At 42.0% G+C, this 27,784-nt stretch overlaps 1 protein-coding gene across 11 annotated transcripts; it reads left to right on the top strand.

The window, feature by feature from the left end:
* Positions 1-926: 926 nt before the first annotated feature.
* MGRN1 (mahogunin ring finger 1) lies at positions 927-27,784 on the top strand. Of its 11 annotated transcripts, none has more exons than XM_078862846.1 (20): positions 927-1,144; positions 2,347-2,546; positions 4,687-4,805; positions 6,898-6,986; positions 8,262-8,408; positions 9,164-9,281; positions 10,950-11,016; positions 12,678-12,721; positions 13,210-13,257; positions 13,419-13,490; positions 14,841-15,000; positions 15,889-16,001; positions 16,743-16,969; positions 17,289-17,409; positions 18,506-18,614; positions 18,845-19,008; positions 19,439-19,496; positions 19,978-20,082; positions 24,316-24,365; positions 25,423-25,513. In XM_078862846.1, exons 2-19 carry the CDS (start codon positions 2,459-2,461, stop codon positions 24,357-24,359), a joined length of 1,893 nt encoding a protein of 630 aa, XP_078718972.1. In that variant the 5' UTR covers positions 927-1,144; positions 2,347-2,458; the 3' UTR covers positions 24,360-24,365; positions 25,423-25,513. The 11 variants fall into 11 exon arrangements, with proteins under 11 accessions (XP_078718972.1, XP_078718973.1, XP_078718975.1 ...); XM_078862847.1 differs by having other exon boundaries at positions 24,316-24,369; positions 25,423-25,499; XM_078862849.1 differs by lacking the exon at positions 24,316-24,365 and having other exon boundaries at positions 928-1,144; positions 18,956-19,008; positions 25,423-27,784.

Here is a 27,784-nt window from a genome sequence, read left to right as displayed (position 1 = left end):
CGCCCAGCGTGACGTGACGACGATGGCGATTACGCCACGAAGCTCAGACAATCAACTCTCAATATTGTCGTGTTATCTGATTAAATCAGGTAATAAATCCGATAACCAGTTTAATAATCGATTACTTAAAAATATATCCACTACTTTCGTGCAATCCCGTACGAGTAATATAACCGATAACCTGAAATGGATTATAATACAATCACAACTTTTCATATTGTCTGATAATTAGGAATCAGACCGATGATCAGTAGCGTAATCGATAATCCCAAACTGATTTCGTGTTACCCGGTCAGACTGAGTTAAGCGAACCCATGGTCGGTGGAATAATAATCAATTTATTTCATAAAGTATTGGATGATACCCCCAGGCTTGAGCGTACCTGTCAACCCCTTATCAGTGCCCAACTTATTACAGACCAATTCAGACCGTATTGGTCACCCCGTTCCCCTTAAAAATCTCAACGTTCATCCTAAAAGTCCCATTACAAGGGAGAAACACAAGCAGATAGACAAAAAATTATGTTGTGGATTTGCTCTCCAACACACCGGTGTGCTGTACCGGTGTGCTGTACTAGTAACGAATTAGCATGTTTTGTTTACGTGACAAACCTTACTCATTGGCCGTCGGGTGGTGACGGGTTTAACGACACATTTATATTTACTCGATCTAACCTCCCCAAAAAAACCTCTATTATGGAAGACAAAAATTATTGGTGTTTTTTTTGCCCGTATTGAAACGGTTGTACGCCATATGGACCTGAAAACGAAATGTCCCTGTCCAAGAACACGGCCTGAAATCGTGTGGGTTGACAGGGTATGTTTGAGCGACATCACTTTAAATGCCTTGCAGGTTATGTGTGTGGGGGGTGGTGGTGTGTGACATATCAAAGTTGTAATACCGCGTTGGCCCACACGGGTTCGCCCAGCTTGAAGGCGGTGTGGAGGCGTGTGCGAGGTGTGGATGTGGAGGATTTGGCTCGCGGTCGGCCACCGAAATCAAATACGCGACTGCGGTTACGCAAAGACGTTGAGGGACGCATGCACCGGCACATGCACAGGCAAAATACGAAGCGGCCACACGCCAGTTAATGCGGCAGCCGGGCAAGGGCTTACAGCAACGGGACCCTACTCAGCTGAGACAGGTGACGAAACGGTTCCAAGTAAGGGGGTTTAAATTCCTTCAATTGCCGTCTGTATTTTTACTTTTTTAGATGAGAGTACCAAAGAATTCATCATCTCCATCATCATGACCACCACCATCAGCCACGGTCAATCCACTGCTGGATCAAGGCAGCCGTCTGTCACTGTCGCGCGATTTGCTAGCAGAGGTGTCGGTGTCGATCTCTAAACCCCATCATCATCATGATGATGCCGCTTAAAGCCACCGGCCATCCCCGTGCCCACCTGGGACATCGGACGGCCTCGCTCCCCCACCTCCCCCCTGGACGGGGTCACAGAGGTCACGGAGGGCCCCACGCCACGCGGTGATGGAGCGACGGCCAATGCTGCTGCTGCTGCCATCATCGTCGTCGTCTTCGTGTTCACGGAGCCGCCCTTCGCATCCTTCGCGTGTTTTGATCCATTAAAGTATCACTTAAAATACAATCACTCTACGTAGCGTAAATTAGGCGTTTACATTATTTTGTATTTGACGGTTAATTTTTACAAGAAAAATATTTGTAATTTTTAATGTACAGTACTGTGATAATCTATTGAAAGGTACATTATTGATTCGTTCTAATTGTACATTATGACATGAATGTGTTTTGTTTGTATTTAGTTTTTGACTTTAGCTCAACATTTACCTGGCTGTCTGCATGTATTTAATATTTATAACTAATATACTGTATACTGTAGTCCAATAATGTAGAGCAGTTTCGTTACTGTTGTGTGCATGCGCAGTAACTACTTTTATTTCGTGATTATTATTCAAAATATATATAAGCTACAGTAGTCGATGTCGCCGTACTTTTATATATTCGCAGTGAAGTCAACTTGATAACAGCAGAGGACTTTAACCTTACACCAACCGTGTTCATCTCACTACCGTACTCACATTTACAGCAGTATCACATTACAACGATAAACCACTTTTAGATTCACGATTTTGATTGAATATCAACACTGTGCGTATTGTGCATATTCATAATTATTATTATAATTTGTCTTGCGTCAAGCGCCCACCGTCAGACGCGTCTGTCAGTAAATCTTCATTCTCACGATAACATTACAACAGCGTCAATTACACACTAGCCACGGCAACATCAGTAAAACACCTTATCGGTGGTACTAGTAGCAGTGTTGTTAGCGACATTATTTGTATGTCGTGTGTGTGTTTTGTTAGTCTTTTAAGCGCCTCAAGCGATAACGGGACCCCGAAGCAGGCCGCTGGCTCTGGTGAAGCCTAGGCTCTTGCCTGAGCGGCCCGGCCGTGGAGGTTCGGGGGAGCCGGGGCCATGGGCGCCCTGACGAGCCGGCAACACGCAGGCGTGGAGGAGCTCGACATCCAAGCCAACGCTGTCTACAGATACCCACCAAAGACGGGTGATTCTTCGTTATTTATGTGACTGCAGCGATGTAATCGTTATTATCCACTACAGAGTGCATGTGAACATTACATAGCTGTCAACCCATACGGTTTAGCCCCGCGTTCTTCCTTGTTGATGTGAAGCTTATTCTTGTACAGCCGCATTTAGTTCAATACGGACAACAACAAAACACTGTCTGTCTGTGTTTCTCCCTTGTGATGCCACTTTGTAGGATGAACGTTGAGATTTATAAGGGCACGGGGTGACCAATAAGGTCTGAATTGGTCTATAATAGGGTAGGGCACTGATAAGGGGTTGACAGGTTGACAGTGATGAACACCACGAATCACCATCGCTACCAACTTCATGACTATAATCATCAGGATGATAACGATATTCATTATCTCAAGAGTGCTAACAACATCGTGGCATTGATGAACAGCACTATAATTGTGATCATTAGCGATATCGTCACCACGGAAACTAGTTATTACGATCACCACACCTATATGTAATCATCGACAGCGATAATGATAATATGCATAATGACCAAAATCATCACGCCAATTGTAACCATGATAACTCTCGTCATGGTCATCATCCGAAGAGTGCGGACATCACGCCAATGATCAACATCACTACAGAGCAATCACCAGCATCATGACCAACATCATCACCACGGCAATTATAATTATAACATCATCATCATCTACACAAATCACAACTATAAGCATCACAACAACTACACAATAATCACAAGTACAGTATAATCACAACAAATTTAAGTGCTCTACAATTATACAAATATAACCACAACTATTATAACAGCATCACCACTGTCCCTGCCACCATGAAAATCATAATAATTCATCACTCATCATTCTCATCACTATACTGTAACCTTCATCACCATCACCACTTTTCACCATCACCCACACGAAAACGTCGTCACAACAACTGTCTCCATGATTACTGACCACCGTTCAGTGTTCTTCAACTAAAGTGCACACTAATTGTTACAATGCACTATTCTCTATGTGTGGTCAATGGGCATTTCTATGCAGGGCTCCATGCGTGTTCTGTAGTGTACGCTCCGCGGTGCTTATTCACTACTGGTACACTTTTGAGTGAACGTCATGGCAGGGGTAATGCGTCTCCATGTCATATGAGCACTCTGAAAGCCTGCACTAAAACACAACCGGTAATTCTCCGCCGTGTACGTAATGTTGGTTGGCTTATTCACTCGGTCATTGGAGCTCACAGCCACTCTTCAGCGTTTGGCAGGTTCAACCGTTGCTAATGGTGTATTGTATTCCTCATTATCAGTGTTGGTAACACATTGCCTTGTGATACGTGGTCTCAGATTAACTAAGGTAGGTTACGGGGCATTCTGTTACCTTTAGGACACTAAAATAAGAAAATAAACCAGTGCAGAATGTATCGAGTGTGCGTCTGCACGCAATTAATTTCACACTGTGTGCTGTGATGTATATTTGGTTGAGTGTCACATTTTTTGTATGTATTGTCAAGGTTTTATGCAATGTATTGGTAATACAGTGCTGTGATTACCACAGTATTTACTGTTGACACGTAAAACATGGTAAAAAGGTCGGCCAAGGTTCTATATATAGTATACACAAATGCTGTGCTTATCCATAACACAGGATTTTTGGGGTTTGCTTATACTTGCTTATACTAAGCATATTGACTGTAACTGTGGTAGCTTGGGACAAAATATGCCTAATATTCTCTCGTGAAAAAGTAATCAATGCTGTGTGATAGAAGGTTATTATATTCTGAAAAAAAAATGTAGCCGATCAAACCGTATTTGATGTTGTGTGATGTGAGTGCTATCATGAGCCAATTAATACGTACAGTACTGAGCTGTATATTTCTGAAAGTAAATGGTAGTTGGTTAATTGGCTTTACCTTTAATAATGGAAAACCTAACATCTGATGCCAAATATTTTTTATTTAAAAGGCTCCATAAACAGACTGAATATTAAACCACAACAGTGGTATATCATTTACAAGCCCCAGCTAACACGTGAATCGCCACGGTGCACCAGGAGAGGTATTTCCGGCCTGAATAAAGGACTCACTTCAAGACTCATCATGTCGATCAATGCCACATGCTGTGCTTTGTTCTCACGTAGGCAATTATTTTGCAAGCCATTTCATAATGGGTGGAGAGAAGTTTGAGACAAGCACTCCTGAAGGTTATTTGTTTGGAGAAAATACAGATCTCAACTTCCTGGGAAACAGGCCAGTACCGGTAAGCTCTGCTGTATTTACCTCTCATTATCAATGGTCACATCACCTGGGGGTAACAGGTTTTCAACTTTGTCCATTGCTCCCAAGGATTGTCACATGCAATCTATGTGCACGACATTCATTATGTGTGTATATGTATGCCATGCAGTATACTCTATTCACCGTGTAGCACGTTTAACAAAACTGTTTACTGTACAACATCCATGCATGATGATGGGATATAAAATTTATAGATATTTTACTACATGTTATATATAATCACAAGATATAGAATAGATAATTTGTGTAATGTATTTAAATGTATTAAGAACATTTACTCAGTGCACTGGATCCTCTTGAAAGACATGATAGCTCTAAATAATTCAGTACTTCCTTTGACATTTAAATAATGTATCAGCCTCGACAAAGTACTCTCATCTTACTTCCTGCTGCGTAACAGCTGTTACAGTTCTGCTTCGGTCTGGAGCACACAGAGGCATTCATAAGACAGTACACAATACTCATAACAATGTCATTGTTTTCTATTCGTTCAACATATTTGGCATGTTTTATATGAACTCTAAAGGAAAATAGTTTCCACTTTGAAGCCATTTTGTATCAACTGTCTGTGTTGCTGACTTACTGTTTGCATCGGTAAAGTTGTGTGAAGCGCCCTCTTATATGGCCTTTGGTGGTTGCAGCTGGCAAGTGAGCTGTTAAGAGATGTCCTCCTCTGTCGTTCTTCACTCCTTCGTCAAATGTTATCATTCATCCGACCGTCTCCGTACCTTTTACCTTGGCATTGAGGTTCACCCATTGTAAGATGTGTTTTCCCTAATTTGGAAATGTCAATGTATCCCTACATTTGGTCTACTTCTACGTATTGTTGAGGCAGCAATTTGTTGGGGCATACATTGTAATTGTCTGGTTCGAATGTCATGTTATCTGGGCAACATTAGCTGAAGTATTTGTCAATCGTATCATTCAGTGTTTCATTCCCAGAGGGACTAAGGGTCACACTCATTATGACCAACAACTCTCTCTCAGTCATAGGAAAAAGGTTACCACTATTTAAATGGGGTAGGCTCTCTTTTTTCCTCACCTCCGACTTTACGTCTCTCCAATCAGTCTCAGTTCAACAAGGTTTGGTTTGCCAGACAGATTCCATGTATCGTTTATAGCCAGAGTTAAATTCAGAAGATGGTCACTTTATCATATCCAGTTCTAGCACCCTCTGTCCACCTTCCCAACCAGTGCTATGGCTGATGGAACAAGAGCTGTTGTGGACTGGGAGCCATGATATATATATGTGTCACTGGGATGAGGGTTTTTGGACTCCCAGTATATTTCACCACACCGGTCAGTGGTGGTTGGTGAAGGGGGGGCCCTGGCCTGGTTCGGATATCACTCGTCATTATTCTTAGCCATGGCTGGGAATTGACTCCAGGTTCATCATTTGGTGCCCTACCACTGAAACCACTCTATCGTATTTACAGCACTTTAAATAACATTTATTACAGTAAAATATACTGTACACCCATATACAGTACTTTACAGGGCAGTATAAATGTCTAGACATGTGTTTAGACATCACTGACGTTTACTGAACGTGTTCAATGTTTTTATAATGCCGATATGACATTGTAATGCCACATTTTGCATGAGTTCTGTGATCCAAGCTGTTGGCATTTTTGTTAAATCTTACAAAGATGTTGAAGGGAGTGTTCTTCTGATGCCAGGGTGTACTTATTTGCACGAGCGTTGTTTTGGTAGTGATTACTTGGGAGAAGGGTGAGGTGACAACTGACTCCCATGAACATTTTTCAGTTACAGGGTCTGTCTCGCGCAGCCAGAAACCAGACGCAAATAAACAAAACAAAGAAAAGCAATGCCTGAACGGGACCAGATTTCATTTGAAAAAAATATATCTTCTGTAAATGCTGTTAACTCAAATGCATTGAAAAATCATGACGGATTGTGTATGTTAATATTGATAAGTATAACATTTCAGATGTTATGAAGTCACATATTGTAAAATACACTTTGAATTCCTGCTGAGGCGTAAACATGTTTAATAATATTTGGGCCGTCAATTGAATATTTTTATTTTCCAGTTTCCTTACCCTGCACCTCCACCCCATGAGCCCGTCAAGACTATACGCAGCCTCGTAAACATCAGGAAAGATTCGCTACGTCTCGTCAGGTAAGTCTGTCCATAGCAGAAGAACAGGACAGGCATCTGCTGCTGCAGCACCATTTACAAACAGGGCAGTCAGTAACTGCTGCATGCTGGGTTGCACAGTGACAACTTGCTGGTTTTTACCTCGAAAACAAAATATTGCAATGCAGTTTTGTATGCATCATAACCAAATGTTCCAAATATATTTATTTGCTTGGTTACTGCACATTGCACCTGACATGCAAGCAGATTAATGCTGTTTTAGGTCATACGTAATGATGACTGCAGTTGAAATAGTTAAGTAAAGGAAGTACAGTAATTTACATGATAATTCAAAATATTTTTTGTAGCAGTTATTTTCATCATAATTCACGTGAGAGTTCATTCAAATAACATATAGTAATAAAGAGGAGACTCGGGAGAATACAAGCTCCTGGCTACATTAAGTCGTTAAAGGGTTATGATAAATCATTATAAAATACATTAACCTTTTTTATATGCGGTGCAGTAAAGTGTATAAAATTGCCTTCTTCGCATCATTCCCTGCGATCCTGCATCATTGCATCAAAAGGCTAATTCTGAAGCTGCGCATTGCACTTTGTAATCCTTAAAGCCAGTCTTGACGTTGGGTGTTGTAATCCAGCTCCAGGATATGTTCTAAGCTGTTTCAAGGTTGTCGGCTATGCTTAGCTGCTTCCTGCTTCGTTAAATCGGCAGCACTGTGTGCCGAACATTTTTTTGTGGTTGTGGGAGAAATGCAAATGTGGCTTGTTCCAGGTATCCACAGCTCAGATTCATGTAATGCATACGAGAACAGAATGTTCAACCTTTTCAGCAGTGAGTGATGTGTGCAAGTCTTGGCTTTGAGCCAATCTTTGCTGCAGTGTTTGGATTTTTGCCTTAGCACTATTTACATTTGCAGTCAGCATAGTATTGTTGTACCAATGCACGACTTATAAAATACAGGGTTCTCTTTTTGGCATTGCACACACCGTACACTGTCAAGGATATGTTTTCATCATAGAGAGGGAGGCACTGCAAGTAAGTTGGCATGGCAACCAAGAGAGAGGTTGCTATTGGGAGCCCGGTAACCACAGAGATGTCCCATCTCAAATAAAGCCCTTTGTCTGAAAATTAAAGCATAATGTAACGCCACGTGGATTTTCTTTTCTTAAACTGTTATTGTATGGAAATTCGTTTGGGTAAAATTGTCGGACATATAGTTTTTATCTGGAGCTGTGGTTTTGCAATGAATGTGTGTAAATAGCAATTAAACATGTTTTTGTTTTCATCTCCCAGGATTACAGATGAAGCAGAAACTCCTGATGGCGATTCTTTAAAATCCAAATTCAGCTACAACGTAGAGTTTGTGTTTGACTCGGATGTGCAGGTGGCCATTACCATCTATTACCAAGCTACAGAGGAATTTCACAATGGCATTATCATGTGAGATATTCTCATGGTCATTAGAAATATTCACACATTTCCATAACCACAATTTTATTATTGTTAAAATTATCAGTGTTCTTCAAGTTGAATTGAACATACGTATACTTTTTCCTTCTTAAAATTATTACTACACATTGTTATTTATACTTGAATGCAATTGCTTAAAATATGAATATGATTAATTTGATACTCTGTATTTTTATTCATAGTATTCATTAATAATTTGGAGAAAACAAATCTTCTGTACAATTCATAGTCAGCCACAGCAATTGAGTGATTTTTATATTAAAGCATAAAAAATATACGGGCTACATTTCCGCTTTGGTGGTGCGGGGTTGTCCATGATTGCTAGTTATCTATTTTTCTGCACCTGTATATAATGCCTTCTTCAAGCATTATGGCTTTCTATCTCGGTTAATTTCTCTCCTCTCATACTCTTTGGTTCTTTCGGTAAAGTCACGTAGGTGAAAACAAAAAACAAAAAATAAGAATAAAAATAAAGAATAAAATAGAAATAACTAAATTAAATAACGACGTTTCGGAAGTAACACAAGCTTCCATCATCAGGTGGGACAACCACAGCAAAAAACAAAATTACTGTAGTGGGCAAAGAGAGCTGTTAGTGACAAGCGATTATATAGGGTAAGAGGGGGGGAGGAGCCAGGGACTTTACCGGAAGAACCAAAGAGTATGGATCCTTGCAGTCACGAAAACTTCAAATCTAGAATCTCTCCTCTAACTTTTGCTTTCAGGTATACGGCAAAGCATCACCTGCGTCAATCAGAGACGGTTCTCTGCAAGGGAGGAGTGAGCCAACTCTTCTCCCAGACATCACATGTCATTGACCCCTCTGAGTGGAACCCAGAAGAGGTTAATCATTGTTGCTTTACATCTTACCCACATGAGAAGCAGAATCCATACACCTTAATGCGGAGGAGTGCACGCCACGCTGCTCCAGATAATCATGCGTTTGTATTCGCCAGACCTCCCCGTTTTGTCCCCTGCTGTGGTCAAGGCTGGTTGCATATAAGCAAACTTAAGACTTTTACACTTGGGAGGTAATGGATCCGACTGATTTATCCCAACTCAAAAGCAGGGTCTCACAGTCCCGTGAGTATGATTCTCGTGTTAGGGAAAAAGGGAAAACATGGGTAAGTGCCAAATGGCACTTGGCCAAACATCCCAGGAAAGTCTAGAGTGGCCAGGCATGTGCAAACATTGCACAAGTAAACCCAATAAACCCAACTACCCCATATAACTTGACAAGGTTTTCATCTTGTACACGTCATCATAGTAGCATTTGTTAATGATATGATGAGAGTGTCATTTGTTGGGCATGTTGTGAATCAAGTGACATTTTTACATAGGTGTTTTCGAGGCTGCAAGTAGTCATGCACCCAAGGGACACTGAAATCCAGATTAGGGCGTGGGGTTGATTCAACCGGGGAGAGGTAATGATTGACAGACAAACACTTTGTTTCATTCTTGTTTCAGAAGTTAAAGTTACATTTGGTTTTGTTGCATTAATTTCTGGTTCAGTTCGTTTTGGATCTGAGGGTAAATATGTGGGCCTTGGAAAATAAATAATTATACTTTTTGGTTCTTTCGGTAAAGTCACGTAGGTAGAAAAAGAAAACAAAATTAAAATAACTGCTGAACCAGCAGTTCCACTGCTGGATTATTTTTTCCGCCTGAGGACGACCGCTTGTGTTGCGATCGAAACTTTGTGATATATTATTTTTTATTTTGTTTTATTTTTCTACCTACGTGACTTTACCGAAAGAACCAAAGATGGATTCCTGTAGTCACGAAAGCTTCAAAACAAAATTTAAAATTGTCTTTAGTTCCGCAGTTTTTAGTTTATATAACATTTGAGAATCTTTCTTTGACTTTTTTTGGGAATAACTAGCAACGTGCATGTCTGTCCAGCCCAGCCAGCCAGCAAAACTTTTTAAAAATTATATACTATGATTGGAACAAAACAGAACGGAACCTACCTGCATTACTAAATTTAGTTAAATAAAAACAATGTTGTTGGCTGAATATGATTTGTGAGTTAACCACACGTTTTTAATTAGTTTTACAAAAATAATCACGCATAGATCGACTTGAAAACATTGCCATATTGTGCGCCCTTGTGCTCACGACATGCGTAAAGTTGGTGCACGCTATGCAGCATGTGCTACACACTGATGTCTGCAACTACAGGAACAGATGTCATTGCTACCTATGGTAAACACAGGAGGCGATGTCATCAAACATGTTTTGAATGCTTACAATTTATGTTTGTACATTCCAAAAAAAAGAATTGAGCAAAAAATATAATCATTTATAATATTCCAGCCAATTTTTAAAACCAATTTTTTTTGTTATTAATTGATGTTCCATTTCTTGTTCTGTCCCATGAATTTCAATCATTCTGGAACGTGCCTTGGGAATATTTGTCTTTCTATTCCCCATCTCTGGATTTAGCATGAGCTTTCCTTTTGGTGAGCATGATTTTCAGCCCTTAACATATTCTCTTACTGTACATTTCAGCTGACCTTTGACTTGGAGCGTGATGTTTACCCCATGGTGATCCATGCGGTTGTGACGGAGGGGGAAGGTAAGGTCGTGGTTGTTACAAATGGTTACCCATGGGCTTCTTGGAATCATATCTTTTTTTATGATTGCGAATAGGATATTTCGAGTTGGTAGCAGTATGTGTCTCGCGTACATATTGGAGGGTTTGTCTGCAACACTTATGATAATTTATTGTAGCATACGTGTAATACGCATGGCTGAAGTGGCAGTGTAATGTGAGCCAAATTGTTGTTTTATGATACAAATAATGACCATTATTTACAATAAGAATTGTCCTTAATTTCACACATTTAATATAGCACCCAGGCATTTATGTTGTAGTCTCTGGGAGGTAGCTACATAGGCAGCTACAATTTTAGGTAGAGAAACTATATCCACATTGTCCAGTATTTAATCGCTGTGTTAAATACTGACTCGCATCCAAACCTGCAGTTGAGATAAATTGGCACAGCGTAACATGTGACACTCATTTGTGTTGCTCTGTTGGAGTATGATGGGGCACAGTCCCGAGGAATGGTCAGCGAAGCCAACGGAGGCAACTATTTTGTTGAGGCAACATGAGACCGTGTCTCTGGATATATACACTGTCAACTAATTAGAAAAACTTGGTGATTGTTAGATGTCTGCCTCTGCAATATCAACCCCTTCATAAAACATGCCCTTGGGATAAAGAGATGTCTGGTCTCTTACACTTTTCACATTTTGTGGTCATCGTATTTAACTTGTAGTTTGTAGGCAGTGCCAAAAAGGGTATGTTTAGTGACACGTTGTACCAGTTCTGTACTGCGTGCGCACTAAAGCAAGGTTAGTAAAGTAACTCATTATAAGCAGTCAACATTTACCGACCTGTTATTGCAGAAGGCAGTTGTTGTGTACTTACACATACGTACATGTGCAGTTAGGCAGCCTAGTGCAAAAGCACGTATACATTCGGTGTTTATGAAAGAAAAAAATAAGGAGGTTTTAGACACGGTTGCAGACATGTTTTGATGTAAAAGAAAACGATCTTTATGATATGCAATGCAATCCGATTTGTATTCATGAATATAATGACCTTGGAGATGGAGGAATTAAATCAATTAATGCGCACTTCCGATTAGCACGGTTGGCTACGTACGGTGCGAAAGAAGTTCAGCATACATGCACACATATGGTAGGTACAATGAACTGTGAGGGATAGTGACGGTTTGGAGAGGCTTTTATAATAAGCATGTTTTATTTGTCCATTACAATATTTCAGAGACAACGGTACAAGGCCGAGGCCTGTGACAATCCTCGCTGCTCGTGTATAGAAGCGCAATTTATTGTAATTAGTCGATATGTATATGATGACATAAATATATTAATTACTTAACACGTTTCCCCCCACCCTATTATTGAACATAGTGTTTTTGCCAAATTGTAACCTGAGGAATGTGATTTTGAGTGCGTATTTCACAGTTGCGCAAGTTTCTGTTGCACGGTGCTGAAGACAGCGTGTCACAGCAAGCAACTCACACCTTGCCAAAACATTGGGTGGCTGGGGAAATGCACGCCCATGACGTTTAGAAATGTCATGGTTGACAAGAGGCATTTAGCGATCTGCTTTGCTCAATGTCAGCGCATTTTTGGGATTATGGGCACAAGTTGCAAGTGCAATGTTTTTAGCTTCTTTGTTGTGTGATGTTTTGTCTGTATGGCCAGAGTACATCGGGCATTCCCACGTGCTACTCGCTACATTTGACAAGGTGAAAACTTCTTCTTGGTTCTTTCGGTAAAGTCACGTAGAAGGGAAATAATAAAATGATAAAAAATAAAACGTAATAAAATAAAAATTATCACGACGTTTCGGTCACAACACAAGCAGCCGTCCTCATGTGAAGAAACAGAGCTGTCGGAACGTCAGCGTCCCAATGAACACCGCCAAGCTTGGCAGCGTACATTTAAGCTTGGTCGGGGGGAGGAGAGTGCCTTGACAAAGGAGTTTACATATCAACACCGGAATTAAGCATATTGATGGGAAATGCAGATATGGGATTAGTCACTCCTTGTGGAATGTGTAGGTGGCGGGGGGTCTCAAAGTCATATTATGCTCGTGTGTTATGTAGGGTTAGCAGTGATAAAAGGTGAAAATCACGCATACGCTTTGCACTCGACAGTGTGCTCTGGAGACTAAACGGCTCCCGAGTATTACGTTGCTACCGCAGTGTTGATGGCTCTTTGCCGCTCCCTGCAGCACACGGATGGAAGCTTCTTTGTAAAGCCGCTCAAGCAGAAACAAGTGGTGAGTAAAATAACCACCGAATTGTTCTCGATTGCCATTGAACATACAGTGGCAGAGCACTGATTCCAAACAATTGCTGCACGCTGTCTTGCAAAACGCCCGTGCTTTTTTTGCTACGTCCATTGACTCGCTCGTGGTGATGTTTTGAATTTGGAAACAAGGTGGATGGAGTGAGCTACTTGCTGCAGGAAATCTACGGCATTGAAAACAAGGGGAGTGTGCAAGAGCTTAAGGTAAAGTCGTTCATTATTATGATCGATGTACTCGTGAAGTTGATGTATGCTTGCCGACGAAAATTGCGCTACGATTACAACAGTGAAATTTGCATTTTTATAACATTTCGTTAATATGTGAGTGTGAACACTTTAATCTCTCAAGTACATAAGATGATCTCTTCAAAAATTTTCACAAAAATGCAGCAGTAGTGTCCACAGTGAAAAACAAAGCATTGTCAACCCAAGTGATCGCATGTCAGCATTTTCTTAAATGGTCACATCCTTTAAGAGTACAAGAAGTGTATTGAAAAGTAAGGTATGTTGAAATAAAACATGTTAAAGGAGTGTTTTAATATTGTACATTTAAGTACAGTGAAATGCTGTATTGGTAAAGGAATTGAACTATGCTGTGTTATGTAGTTTACTTAATTGTTACATAAGTGGTTTGATGAATAGTCATAATTGGGGGGTCAAGATTCAATTAAAAAATTGTTTCTTTTTTAATCTCATTTGTATTTTCTCCCGTTCTTCTTCGTTTGTAATGACTCATTCATTACATTAGTCTACATATACAAATGTAATATTATCGTCATATAATTTGCATAAACCGTGCAATAACAAATTCTTGCTTGTACAATTTTGACTTAAAACTTTCGTGACTGCAGGAATTCATATTCTTGGTTCTTTCGGTAAAGTCACGTAGATAGAAATGATGAAGACCGCTTGTGTTGTGATCGAAACGTCGTGGGTTTTTTGCTTTTATTTTAAATCTTATTTTTAATTAAAATGTATTTGTATTTTCTATCTACGTGACTTTACCGAAAATAACAAGAATATTAATTATTGCACGTACAATTTTATGCATGCATCGTGAGTGTAAAAAAATATATTAATCGGTGAATCTTTGCATGGATAATGCAAACGAGAGATTTGGGAATACAGGCGTGGTATGAATCTATTTGTTTCGTTGACAACTAGTCTGGATGTAGGTATTTATGTTGTACGTACCGTAGGTAGCCAACCGTGCTAACCAGAGGTGCGCGAGGAAGGACAACAAACTAAAAGTAAAAATCAGTTCTAAAGAAAATCTTTTCAATTTAGATTTAAAACTGTATAGCTCCAGTGGGCTTGCTAATAGTCTGGGATAGGGCTTGGCAACGTGCGGCTCCGGAGCTGCATGCTGCTCTTTACCGGCTCGTTTGTGACGTAACCTATGTTGTATTCACATGCGGCTATTGAAATATTGAGTTTTGCACCAAATTCGAAAAATAATTGTCTCGTTCTTTTTTGGTTGCCGACCCCTAGGTCCAGGCCCTGTTTGACGTTCTCGGCATCTTCGCTTGTGCATCGTGGTTGTTTCCTCTCTAGACGTGTGAAGATGACATCAGCGACAACAGCACGGAGTGCGTCGTGTGCCTGTCGGACATCCGGGACACGCTCATCCTGCCGTGCCGCCACCTCTGCCTTTGCAGCGCATGTGCCGACACTCTGCGATACCAGGCTAACAATTGCCCCATCTGCCGGCTGCGTAAGGCATAGCATGCTGTCACAGTGAGGCGCACGTTTTGTCACCATAAGGCATAGCATGCCGTCACAGTGAGGCACAGCGTGCTGTCACCGTAAGGAACGCGTGCCATCAACATAAGGCATAGCATGCCGTCATAGTGAGGCACAGCGTGCTGTCACCGTAAGGAACGCGTGCCATCACCATAAGGCATAGCATGCCGTCACAGTGAGGAACGCGTTCCGTCACCATAAGGCATAGTATGCCGTCAAGATAAGGCACAGCGTGCCGTCACCGTACGGCACACATGCCATCACCGTAAGGCATAGTATGCCGTCAAGATACGGCATAGCGTGCCGTCACCATAAGGCATAGTATGCCGTCAAGATAAGGCACAGCCTGCCGTCACCGTACGGCACACATGCCGTCACCGTAAGGCATAGTATGCCGTCAAGATACGGCATAGCGTGCCGTCACCATAAGGCATAGTATGCCGTCAAGATGAGGCATAGCGTGCCATCACCGTACGGCACACGTGCCGTCACCATAAGGCGATGGCACTGCTGTCACCACAAACGTGGCCCGTTGGTTTACGCGCACTCCTTCCATCAGTCTGCGTCCTGGGAATGCAACGTTTTACCGAGCTCATGTTAACTATTTAATCGCTTATTATAATTTCAATCGCCATACAACATATGCTTCAAAGGGCCTTATAAAACATTGGTCGTGTATTTGAAATTGGTTCTTGACCTGTCCGCATTTTAGTGCACGTGTATTTTTGTCTTCTATTTCTAGCTACAACCGCTACCAAAACTAAAAGAGCCCTTTAGTTAAAAAAACGCATGTATGGAAGGCGTTGCAGAATGCACGTGTAAGCATGATTATTTTCTTCCTCTCTTTTCATCTTTGCAGCGTTCCGCGCGCTGCTGCAGATCAGGGCTATGCGCAGGAAGTCGTGCTCTGTCGCAGCGGTCAGCTACAGCCCCGTGCTCGCCTCGCAGTCGTCCGACAACGACGAGCGCACGGTGCGACGCAAACATCCGGACGAATTAGAACGCCATTGGCTTTCGATGACTGCAACTGCTGACAACGTGTATTTGCTTACGAGCGAACAGTGAATCAACCTGGCATTCAAAAAGCTCATCGATGTGACGAGCAAACGCTTTTTTGTATACACGGGGTAAAATGTAAAATGTATATCCGCCACACATTTAAGGTTACACCATTATAACAGTCCTCACATGTCATGCGTATCGGCATTTAAAAATGCTCACTGTATTATTAAATTTTCCTCTAATTTCCTTTTTAGTTTTTTTCTAAATCTTTTTTGGGAAGCTAGCATGTTTTCATAGACCCTGTGATATATAAGGGATGCAATTAATTTAAAGCCTTAATCTGGTTGAGGAGTTTGCGTGATCTTAACTACCTTGTCGGGTATACAGCAGGTCGTGGGTTCAAACCCGACGCTGACGTCTGCTGTATATTTGGAGTTTGCGTGTCTCTCTCCCCGTGGTCGCGAAGATTTTTCTCCGGGTGCCCCGGTTTTTCCCTCCACATTTAGACTCAACATCACGCGTTTAGATTATTTGCCCGCTATACATTTCCACGTGATGATAATCCCCTTTGTTGTTGAGCTATTATTTGAGATCGCCAGGTCGCTTCTGAAAAAAATTGCTACAAAGCTCAGTGGGCCTTACCCGGGAAAATAGACATGGATTATCGTTGATTTTTTATAGTTTTTTTTTCCCCTTGCCTGTTCTTCACAGAGCTGCGAGCAGGTGCACATGGGCTACGAGGTGATGTCGCTGCTCGAAGCTCTCAACGGGCCGCTCTCGCTATCCATGCCGGCGGGTCCCCCGCCCGTGGCACACGAGGGCAACTTCCCGAGCCTGCCCTCGTCGTCCTCCCTGCCTTCCAGCCTGCCCGTGTCTCCTGCCGGCTCCCTCTCCCGCTCCGGCAGCCGTGACAGCACGCGCAAGAAGCTCACCCCAAAGTGAGAGCAGGGAGAAAAAAATACGTCTTGTAAAGAGTACAGGGAGGAACGGTACTACGTGCAAGGTTGAAAGTGTTTATGCATTACCTCTGTCCATCTGTGTGTCCGATCGTACGATGGAGTCACGATAACTCGAAATGTTGACCCAATGCAAGTTCAGTTTTCGTATTAAGTTTCGTTGCGGATATGGACTCCGTAGAAAACTGGCCAGATTGATCAAAGGGTTGCTCGAAACCTGGCGATGCTTTAAAGCTTTCTCGACGATGCGTGAACACAGAGCAGGTGGTGGTCGGTGAATAAGGTTCATCCGTGTGCGTAGGACCTTGTCCCGAGACTCGTCGGTCATCAGGGATGACGATGAGAAAGACGAGGAGACGGACCTGCGGGCGTCCTGCCACCGTTCTGTCACGTGTTCCCTGCGCAACATCACGCTCCTGCAGGTGGGCACACAGTTCTAATAATTGCAGCAACAGAAATGTGAAATTGTAGTCACCCTTAGCTTGGTCACCTTGCACGATTTACACTCATCGTTTGTTGTCTTTGAATGTGATCACCTGCAGCTGGGTCATGGAATTGTGGTTTTTGAAATGTTGTCTGTCGGGTGATGGCTTGGGGGCAGCGATGTTCGAGGCACTGACCCAATGCTTATGAAAGTTTTTGGGTTTAAGCCCTTGTGCGGACAAGTAAAAATGTGCCCTCGTCATGCCATTCTGAAAGAGGGTTTTGCCTGCGTTGGGCTTGATGGTTGTGGTTGCAAACTGGACATCTGTGGTACGGATGGTTTTTGCTTCAGCAATAAGCAATATAATATTCTTGGTTCTTTCGGCAAAGTCACATAGAAGGGAAATAATAAAATAATAAAAATAAAACAATAAAATTCTCACGACGTTTCGATTGCATTTACTGAGACTATTATAATCTGCGGACTGCCAGGCTATCCGTCGCCTTCCTATACCTATAGCAGTTGACAGGGCTTGATAAACCTCAAAACATTTCTTTGCATTAGCCCTACAAAAGATGTTGCTCACCAGCTATTCTGCGTATAAGTGTGTTCTATCACGGCAGCGTGGTGCTGACGTTCCCCGCGCATATTCAACATTTTTCCTGCACAATATCCATGCCGCAGCCTACAGGGGCACGCGACCCACATCTATGGAACCACTGCATTACAGACCGTAGGTCCTGGCTTTTCCGGAGGCGGCCTTCGACTAGACGGTGCTCTCCGCTTTCATTCATATAAGTGCTGCCCCCACTTCTACTAGTCAGAATTTATTTTGGCAAGCATACCCATGGGTCAATAACGTAGGTGCTTGCCAGGCTGTTAAAATAGGTATTAAAACAACATCGATTCATAAGTGGAGTTGAGCAATGCGGTGTTATTTGAATGTGGAATTTGACTTAATATTTTCATAGATGCATTCTACAACTGTAATAATTGGTAAGTCATGCATGAATTATAAAATGCTTCCAAGGTATCTCTGCCCGATACTGTGGTTTGAGCCATCGTGTTCTTTCTCCACACCCACTTTACACAAGGACTGTGGAGTCACTCCAGAACACGAGAACCTCACTGTGTCTTCCGGACCCATGGACCCATCCTCCTGCACCATAACACCTTCCTCTTCTTTGCTCACCTCACCAGAAGGTTCGTACTTAAATTCCCATAATTCTAGAAACATGCTGGGTGTAAATTGCAGTTTCGCCTATCACTTTTTTACATCGTACTTTCGAACAGCAGTAGGATTTTTTCTATCACGCCAAGTGTTTCCTAATTCTATTGCGATCCAGAGGAGTTCCTAAGCGGATCAGATAAACCCGGTACGAAAACAAAAACTCTCCACGATGTTAATTGTTTAAATTGTTCCCCTGGCGCAGACCAGTTCAGTAGCAGCCTACCGCACTCGGCCATGTCGCTAGCGTCGTCCCTGAGCCAACGCTCGCGGCTCACGGCGGACACCCTCTCAACGCTGTCGGCCTCCTATCCAGTTGTGACAGACGACGAGGGCGAGGGGCCACCCACGCCGCCCGGCGAGCCACAGGTGAGTGTGCGACGACCCTCATCTCGCCGGAGCTGACCGCTGAAACAGAGCTGTATGGCTCAGTGGGCTTTACCTTGTCAATAAAAAGAGGGTTTTTTGTTCCTCTGTTACAATGAGTTATATCGTCGTGATTCACAGATTTGTTTTGGATTGTTTTACGCAAGCAGATTGCCTCCGTGCGCAAACTTGCTAGTGACATCCTACAAGGCTGGAAGAAGGAGTGACGTAACTTGTCACCAGTGGGAAAGCAGTCTACCGAGAGCATGGTCTCATTCAAATCTTTCGGATACCAACACTGCTGCCATGAATTCTGCTTCATGCTATAGTTGTTATCTCGGTGAACACGACATAAAGTGTATAAGTTGCTGTACTGAAATGACTCAAACCACTTATGTTTTCTCAGTGTCTGACAATGATCTTCCTTGAACAGGAAAATGTTTTTTTAGAGGAAGGTGATTCTGCAGCAGAAGGAGAAGGTATTGGAGAAGGTATTTTTACATTCAATCTTTCACTCGCATAATCCCATTCAGCAAAGTGCATGTTTCTTTTTTATTTCATCAATATAAATGATGTTGTTGAAAATTATTTCAGTTTAATTTGCATGCTTCAGATGCTTCCAAAGCTTCACAGCAACAAAATAGCAATTTCTCTGAAAAATGTACAAATAAACACTATTGATGTTACATTTTATCTGGTGCCCAGCTGTTCCCCCCGCTGGCATTGGGACAGCGTCACGCTCTCTCTTTCGGAATTCGTTTCCTCACTTCTCAACGTTCAGCGATTCGGACAGCGCTGGTTACATTTTCGCCGCAGAGGACGGCTTTAAAGTAACTTGCATTGGGCCACGCCGGTGATGGAGACTCGTGAACGTTGCGGTTGTGCGACTCCGTTGGGCCTGCGTGGTCTTTTCCGCGGCGGACCTCCTAGCCTGACGTCGGCGCCTTGTCGTGTGTGCCTCCTGCCTTGTAGGCTGGCACGGTAGAACGGTAAGGGGACTGTTCCTCCCCGCCAACAATAACAACTCCACGGTGGTTGAGGTGGAAAGTGGCCACAGCGTGTGGGATGCCCTGCCTGGTGAGTGAGTGCACTTTGACGGCAAGCTCGCAGCTTGAGTCTGCCTCTCGGCTGCTCACCCTTATGCCACGAGGCTTTGCTCACTTCAGCAGAACGCCTGCCTTTGATTACGCAGCCACTGCTAGGAACGCTCTTACACCCGGTGGATCTGACTTTGGCTGCAAGGCTTGGCTTTAGATTTGCATGGCAATTGTATGCCAGGGTACGCTTAGTTGTACGTGGCATATAGATCAAATCTAACACATCTCGTATGTGTGTATCTGTCATAAGTTGTGCGATCCAACATTATTTCGATCAAATATCAGAAGGCCATCTGTGAGTAATTACTTTAGAGGCTGATTTTACGTAAAATTTTGGTGAACATTTTTAATTTGTATATTTAACAGATTTGGACATTTAAAATATGCGAACTGTGTGGCAGATGAGTAATAGAGAGCATAACGGAGACTTGCAGGTCATATATGTGGGATATGGAGGAGGAGAGCAGATATTTATTCATTTGACATGATTCCTGAGCATTGCCATGATGGAGAGAATAAAAGTCTTACATGCATATACGATAGATAAATAAGTAACAATCTTCGTGAAAATATCGCAATTTTGAAAACAAATATGATTGTAAGTGTAAATCAACCTGCACTAACAACGGCTTCCATGCTACTAATTATTTCATGCATGCATGGCTCAACAAACCCACCCATGGATTGGTACTTGATTAGCATTCATTCAAAATCCTCTGTTAACATTTGCATGGGTTTTTGCAACCTGAGCAAATGCCACACCATCTCTTAATTAATCCCATCATCTATTTTTGAAAACATTGCCATGTTTTTTTTATTTTGACCGCCACGGTTTCAAGATTACGCTTTAATGCCTGATTGTCTCTCCTCTTCCATCCCCTTCGACGAATCCACGTAGTTTCCATGCTGCGAGCTTGCGTGTGCACTTTCTCTCCAGATAGCCGACATTACATCGTGATGCATTGCCTGCTCTTAATTTTTTTTTCCCTTTTTCTTGAAACCAATTACTCTCATCCACATGTATATTGTTCTCGTGTGTTTGTGTGCACGCCTCTTTGCCGATGTTGCATCTGAAACCGGAAGACTCAGCTGTCGTAATTAATCCAAAATTGAGAGTTTTTTTTGGTTTAGATCGTTTAAATATGAATGCGTCGTTAAACCCGCCAACACCCGACATAGCCGATTAGTAAAGGTTTGTCACGTGGACAGATCACGCCAATTAGTTACAAGTTCAGCACACCGGTGTGTTGGAGAGTAAACCCACAACATTTAAAGTTATGCAATCTAACCCAATAAAAAACATCGTATGGATAATTTTGGTCGCGAAAGCCTCCGTGTTAAACTGTAGTAAGAAATAACTAACCTCTTTGTAAATGAAATTGACAGGTTGTTCCTCCAAGAAACTGCGATTCATGGTCTGAATATTTTAAAATAAATAATGAACCTTAGTATATGTCAATTTATCATCAATTGAAGCTAAAAAGCGGTTGGCATGCATTTTGTGTTGGTCGTGTGCATTTTGGGAGTTCTGCATGAGGACGTGTGATTGTGCACATGTGGTCAGTGTGCGATAAGCTAATGGTTGCTTTGTGTCATGCAATCTTGAACAATATGCATCATGCATCATGCACGTGGGGAGAAACTATTGTGAGGCCGCATAATGACTAACATGTGGCCGATGTGCGTGCTCTGCTTTAATAATCTGTCCCTGCGTGGATGCTACTCTTATTTGAAACACTTGATTACCTTTGATACATTGGAATTTAATTTACATTGCAAAAGCATATTATCATCTGACACTTGATGATGTTGCCCATTACAGAGTCGTTCCAGAAATTTGCCTTTGTGTTTAACGTCGCTAAAAATGGATGAACTGTAAAGAATGTCCAATGCAAGCGATTCAAATTAGGTGAAAATAACACCACGATTGATGTATGTGGCAACCCACAATTTGTCTGAATTACTGAAATAATGTAGGTACGTGTGGTCCATATTCTAGTGGCGGTGAGGTGCATTTTCTTTTATTGCGGGAATATTTTTTTAGTTTGTTTTTACTCTCAAGCTAGCTGCAAATATATGTGTCCAACAAGGGTCGACGTTCTCCTCTGTCGGTGATCGTAAGCGACAAGCCACTCTCTTTGCTTGCCAACTTAAATTTGAATATTGAGCATGAACTGACATCAGGAGGGCTGCATTAAAAAAAACATGTGCCCACGAGGTGAGCTCCGGCTGTTGTGATCGTATGCAATGGCGGGAATATGTGAAGCATGATATTGCAGAACGAGCATCCATTGTGAGTACGTCACCGCCTCTGTTTTTGTTAAAGAGATGCGTAGAAGTCAAATTTGTACTCGTATGCTACGTGAATGTAATCTTAGTCACACTGATATTGGTGTACACACTGCACACTTGAAGTGAAAGCTATATATTTTTTATATTATTTGGATTTGTTTAATTCGATGAAGTAAACCATAAAAAATATATCGAGGACATTTAGAATTTTACACGAACCTCTGCTCTCTGTAGTCGTTTTGAAGTATGTAATAACAGCTTGCATAATTGCGGATACAAGGCTGCAATTAAAATTGATCAATGCTCGTAATGCTGACATTACTCCAGGGGCCTATTGATGCTATTCGACAAGATCGCCTCTGTCACACTGGAATTGATATGTAGTGCATTTTTTTTAAACAATGCAATTCTCTGGTATACGTTATTACCCAGGTTTATAAAAATTGCTTTTAACAGCGAGCTCATAATGCATATACTGTAATAATTATACGCATAATTACATGCATAATTAGTATATATGAATGACATTATACATGCATTTTACTGTACTGCTCATATATTCAAATATAAACTGCTAGGGTGGAGCAGTGGTGCAGTGATTAGCACTACACTGCACTACAAATCCAGCAGGCTGCGTTCCATATACAGCCACAGATAACTTGGAGTGATATCTAAGCCAGTCCTGCCCCCCCCCTCTTTCCCTTCCATCAGCACTGACCAGTGTGGTGAAGTATGGTTAAAAAAAACCATGACAGTATGGGAAAGCTTTCATCTAGAAGTGGATTGGCAAAGGGCTGGACATTGTAATGTACCACAATAATGCGGTATAGATAAAGTGCTTCTCTCCTAGTCCAATGTAGTATAAACTGAATAAACATTAGGAATTGCTTATACATTGCAGCTTTGTTGTACACGTGTTATTTGAAAGTAAAATAACACCTAATTAGGTCCCAATTGAACACATTTTATATCTGTTTTTTCATCTTATATGTTTAATTAACATTTTCAGCAATCCCTTTTTAATGATGCTTGAGCAGCACCCTTGAGATCTATTAGCCATGAAATAATGCAAATATGTTGAGACGGTTAAGTGCTGTCGGCTCTGAATATTTCTGCGCTAGGGTGCACCACTAAAAGTAAGGTGCAGTGGATTGCATTAAAATATTTTCACCTTCACATTTAAAATGTTGGTGCCTTAAGTGTATGCTTATTATATTATTTGGGTCTTTCGGTAAATTCACGTAGATAGGTTTAAAGAATAAACTACGACGTTTTGATCACAACACAAGCGATCGTCATCAGGAGGAGCTCTATGGTTTTGATGAGGGAATTCTTCTGGGAAGGATGGTGGTGGGAGTCAGGTTTCCTGAATTTTGTTATTGTATGTTGTTATGTCCATGATGACTGTGGCATTGCCCTTGTCGGCTGAGAGGATGACGATGTCATCTCTCTTTTTTAATTGGTAAAGCTCAAAGTGCTCATCCTTACTGATGTTGCTAATAGGTGTCTTAGCGTTTTTGAGGATTGCAGCCATTTCCGATCTTGCCACGTCTGCAGTGATGTGTCCCAAACCCTTAAGGGCTACGTCGACCTGGGCAATGATATCATCAACTGGGATGTGTTTAGGGGTGACTGCGAAATTCAACCCTTTGGCTAGAGCCGATTATCGCGTGTAACATGATTTTCAAGTGTCGTAAAGACAGTGGAATAAAGCAGTCCTCAAATCTTCCCATAGTCAGTAGTCCCTGTGGGCTGTGGTGAGATGTGAGAACAGAGAGGTTAAGGAGCCTTCAGTTGACCGGTGTTACAGTCGGAGGGCGTTGGCAGCACACTGTGCATGCAGATCACTCTCTCGTTATTGTCTCGCTCCTGTGTGTGTCCTATTTTTTCCTTCCTTGTGTGATCTGGTTCACTTGGACAGCCTCTGATCCTGAGTCTGCTTCTTTCCCCGATGGTGGCCACTAGTTGCGGGTAGGTCAGTGCCTCGATGTGAACGAGAGTATAGTTTGTAATCTGAAAGCGTTAAGCCGATTCATTAAAATGTAAAGTTGGCACCAATGAACAGGTTACCACAAATTATGTACATTGTGCATACATTTGCTGTACGTACGGATGTATGCACAAACTGCTGTACTGTAAGATGTCTTGTTTTTTAAATTGATGCTGTGAAATAGTTATCCCACATACACCTGCACACCTAAAGGCTGGATGATTATAATTCAGAAGTGCTGTATGCTACATAATTTAAATTGTGTGTCATCACTGCAAATTTGACCTGAATGAGTTGGGGTGAGAGCATTTGGGTCAAGCATTCAATTGTTTATCTTTTCTTAGAGCAGTCGTTTTTAACCTTTACTGCAGCCTTGCATCCCTTTGGTTCTAAATCGTTACAAAATGTATAATGGTCGTAAATGCATCGGTTTGTTGAAACAAAGTAGTTGTACTTACGTGACCGTGCTTAATTTGTTTTTAAACGATTTACCTTCTACAAAAATCTGGCTGCATCTCGTACCCCCAGAAAGGGCATCTCACACCCCCAGGGGTGCAGGGTGCACTCCAGGTTATAAACCACTGCCTTAGAGGCTTGGCTGCCATACTAACACTTGCTCTCTCTACTCAAAACTGATCTGACCTCTTTTTCCATGTTTTTATTTGTTTCGGCCTACAACTTAAATGCTGATTATATCAATTATTATTTTCTACTGTGTGTCAGTGTTCAGAGTAAAATATAAAAATGTTTGTCATGCATACGATGACATGGGCACTGCATGTGTTTTCTTAACTCGTCTTTTTATAGAGAAAACCCCTAGTTATATTTCAATCTAAGTATCTGTGATTTTAATTTTTAAAATTGTTTCCTAGTTTCTTGTAATTGTTGGAACGACAGTATATTTAGCTGTGTCCTGTCATGCTCAATTGTACTGAAGACCCCCACGTGTGTCTTCTATCCCCCCCACACCCCCGGTGCTCATCATGTGCCACGGGTTAATTGAGACAATGGCTTTGTGTGGTGTGGCGCGTCATCCAGGAACGCCGGCTTCGTGCGGTAGCACGGAGAGCAGGGGGAGCTGCAGCAGCAGCAAGCAGCTGCTGCCGTTGCTGCCCGATGAGATCCCGGCTGATTCTGCTGCAGCTCGTGCCTCCCCACGCGCATTCATGTAGGGGGCAACCCGTCCGGGGCCTAACGGCATCCAGCGGCCGTTGCGTGTGCACCAGCTCACTGCCAACACTTTGCTTTGCGTTCGGTTAGATGCGAGGGCAGCTTTAACGGGGCACACACCGCACAATATGTCCCCCACGATCACGAAGCTCAATTGACGTAGCTAACGCTGATCGCCAGGGGGTCTGTGGGAACTCATTAGCTTGGGGTGGAAAGGAGCTGAAAAAAGTTAAAATTTCTGTTTTTTTTATATAATTTTGTTTGTCGCGGGAGCAATCTCGGCAGTGACGACAACTATACAGGTTTGAGATGCGTTACGACGACCCCATCGTAAGTCAAAAAGATCGGAAGTCGGACCAGCGTAGCTCGGGGACTATCTGTACTTAAAACGAAGGGACCGTCGTAATATTTCTGGTGGGGTAATAGCTAATTTTACAACCTCTGCTCCCGACCAAGGTGATTTGTCCCCCTGAAGTTGACGCAAATCCAATAGTGTGCATCGATCCATTTCGTTACTTTAAAAAGCCAGGAAGGGCCCATTGAGACGTCACTCCTCACCTACAGCAGGGAGACCTGCGCTATAACGAGGCGAGCAACAATCATTTTCATAGTAATTGGTGCGAGAGCAATGTGCATGCTTTCCAAAGTAAGATGGCAAGAGCGCGGTGGACACTGTGACTGTCGTGAAATTTGAAATAACAGGATAACGTAACGAAGGAAACAGTGGCGAATCATACCAACAAAGTAAACCCCTATTCAGTTAAATAATCATTAAGCTGTGTTCATCAAATACGTATGTACAGTACTACCTAATTAGCTAAGCAGGGGCACTATTGCATGGGCTGTTACTGTAATTGGAAACACTGAAACATTGTTCAATTATTGCATTGTAAAGTTTGCATTGGACATTGCATGTTGAACATGATATATATTTTTGCATATGTTGCACTATACATTATAACACGTTAAAGGAAATAGCTTAATATATAGCTATTTGTGTTTGTTTTCTTTTGCGTTATTTGCTGAATGCTGCCTTTAGAGCTTGTGTTTTGCATGATTGCAGAACGTAGGTTTGCTGTTACCGTTCTACAATTGCAGCTTTATGTTTCTTGGAAAGTGTTCGCGTGTTGTTGAGCCTTCTGGTATCTTAACTCCCAAATGTTCAGGGTTGTGTATTGTGGTGTTCGGTTGAAAAAAGGGAAAATGCTTTGAGTGAAGGGTCCTTGACAGACAAAAGGTGAAATTAATACATTAATCACGTGACATGAATACATTAATAACGTAAAATAAATGAGAAGCACATGGATATACGGTATATTTTCGTTTTGTAAAATATCAACAAAGGGAGATGAACGAGTTTGTGATACAGAGTTAAAAGTATTTGCACATTAAATACTATTTACTTTTAGAATTATAGCCACAAGAGGCGAGTTTGAATTATTTATTTTTGTTTGCATTCACATGTGCTTGTGCGCTTTTTGTGAACATTTGTATTTCATTATTGTAGCTTGAGTAACAGGACACATGGTCCTCTGATTCACAACTTGATGACGTTCATTGGCAACTTATCAGAAGTGGGCTTATTGTTTCTGCTGCTAAAAAAAAAAATCAATGGAGACCTACCATCCAAGGTATTCTTCAGCAGAAATTGCAGTGCAGAGTTAACCACCCCAACTCGGGTGGTTACCTGTGAATACCGCTCAATGCGAGGCATATCTAAGACCCTTCATCAGTCTATTAGCACAACGGTGACCACTGTACGTCGCCATTTCACATGAAGGTACACATACTACAGTTATATTCCAAGTATTACACAATATGCAATACGCATGCAATAAGCACTCTACCGCAATGGGATTTCAATGTATGATATATCACGCCGCTGTATTGGCTATTTCACTGCGTATTAAATCACGAATATACACAAGCGGTTGTCACTTCTGAGCTGCAAAGTCGATTTGCTAGCGGCAGCAATCTTGAATGCAGCGTTCGGAACAACTGTGCTGTCTGGCCATTGCTAAAACGACGCTCCACTAAAGCACGGAGTACACATCGAACCGTGTGATCTTTCAAACAATGCGCCTTATAGCCCCTTGTGCGCTGCCTTGCAATGCTCGTCTGCTTTGCAGTGTCATCTTCACGCCAATTGATGCACGTTGCAACAATGACTGGAGACAGTCGATTTTTGGGCTGTAATGAATTGTCAAAAAAATATAAAATAAACAAGTAT

The sequence above is a fragment of the Lampetra fluviatilis genome, chromosome 1, assembly GCF_964198595.1.
Source record: "Lampetra fluviatilis chromosome 1, kcLamFluv1.1, whole genome shotgun sequence".
NCBI classification, from domain to species: domain Eukaryota; kingdom Metazoa; phylum Chordata; class Hyperoartia; order Petromyzontiformes; family Petromyzontidae; genus Lampetra; species Lampetra fluviatilis.
The sequence above is the reverse complement of the archived record's forward strand: the minus strand, read 5'-3'. Positions and strand labels throughout refer to the sequence as shown.

Excerpts from the sequence above, each read along its gene's own strand:
- MGRN1 (XM_078862839.1), top strand. The coding sequence starts at position 2,459 with ATGGGCGCCCTGACGAGCCGGCAACACGCAGGCGTGGAGGAGCTCGAC. Across the intron at positions 12,722-13,209 it reads TACTCGCTACATTTGACAAG|CACACGGATGGAAGCTTCTT; the intron begins GTGAAAACTTCT and ends CGCTCCCTGCAG. Across the intron at positions 13,491-14,840 it reads GGAGTGTGCAAGAGCTTAAG|ACGTGTGAAGATGACATCAG; the intron begins GTAAAGTCGTTC and ends TTTCCTCTCTAG.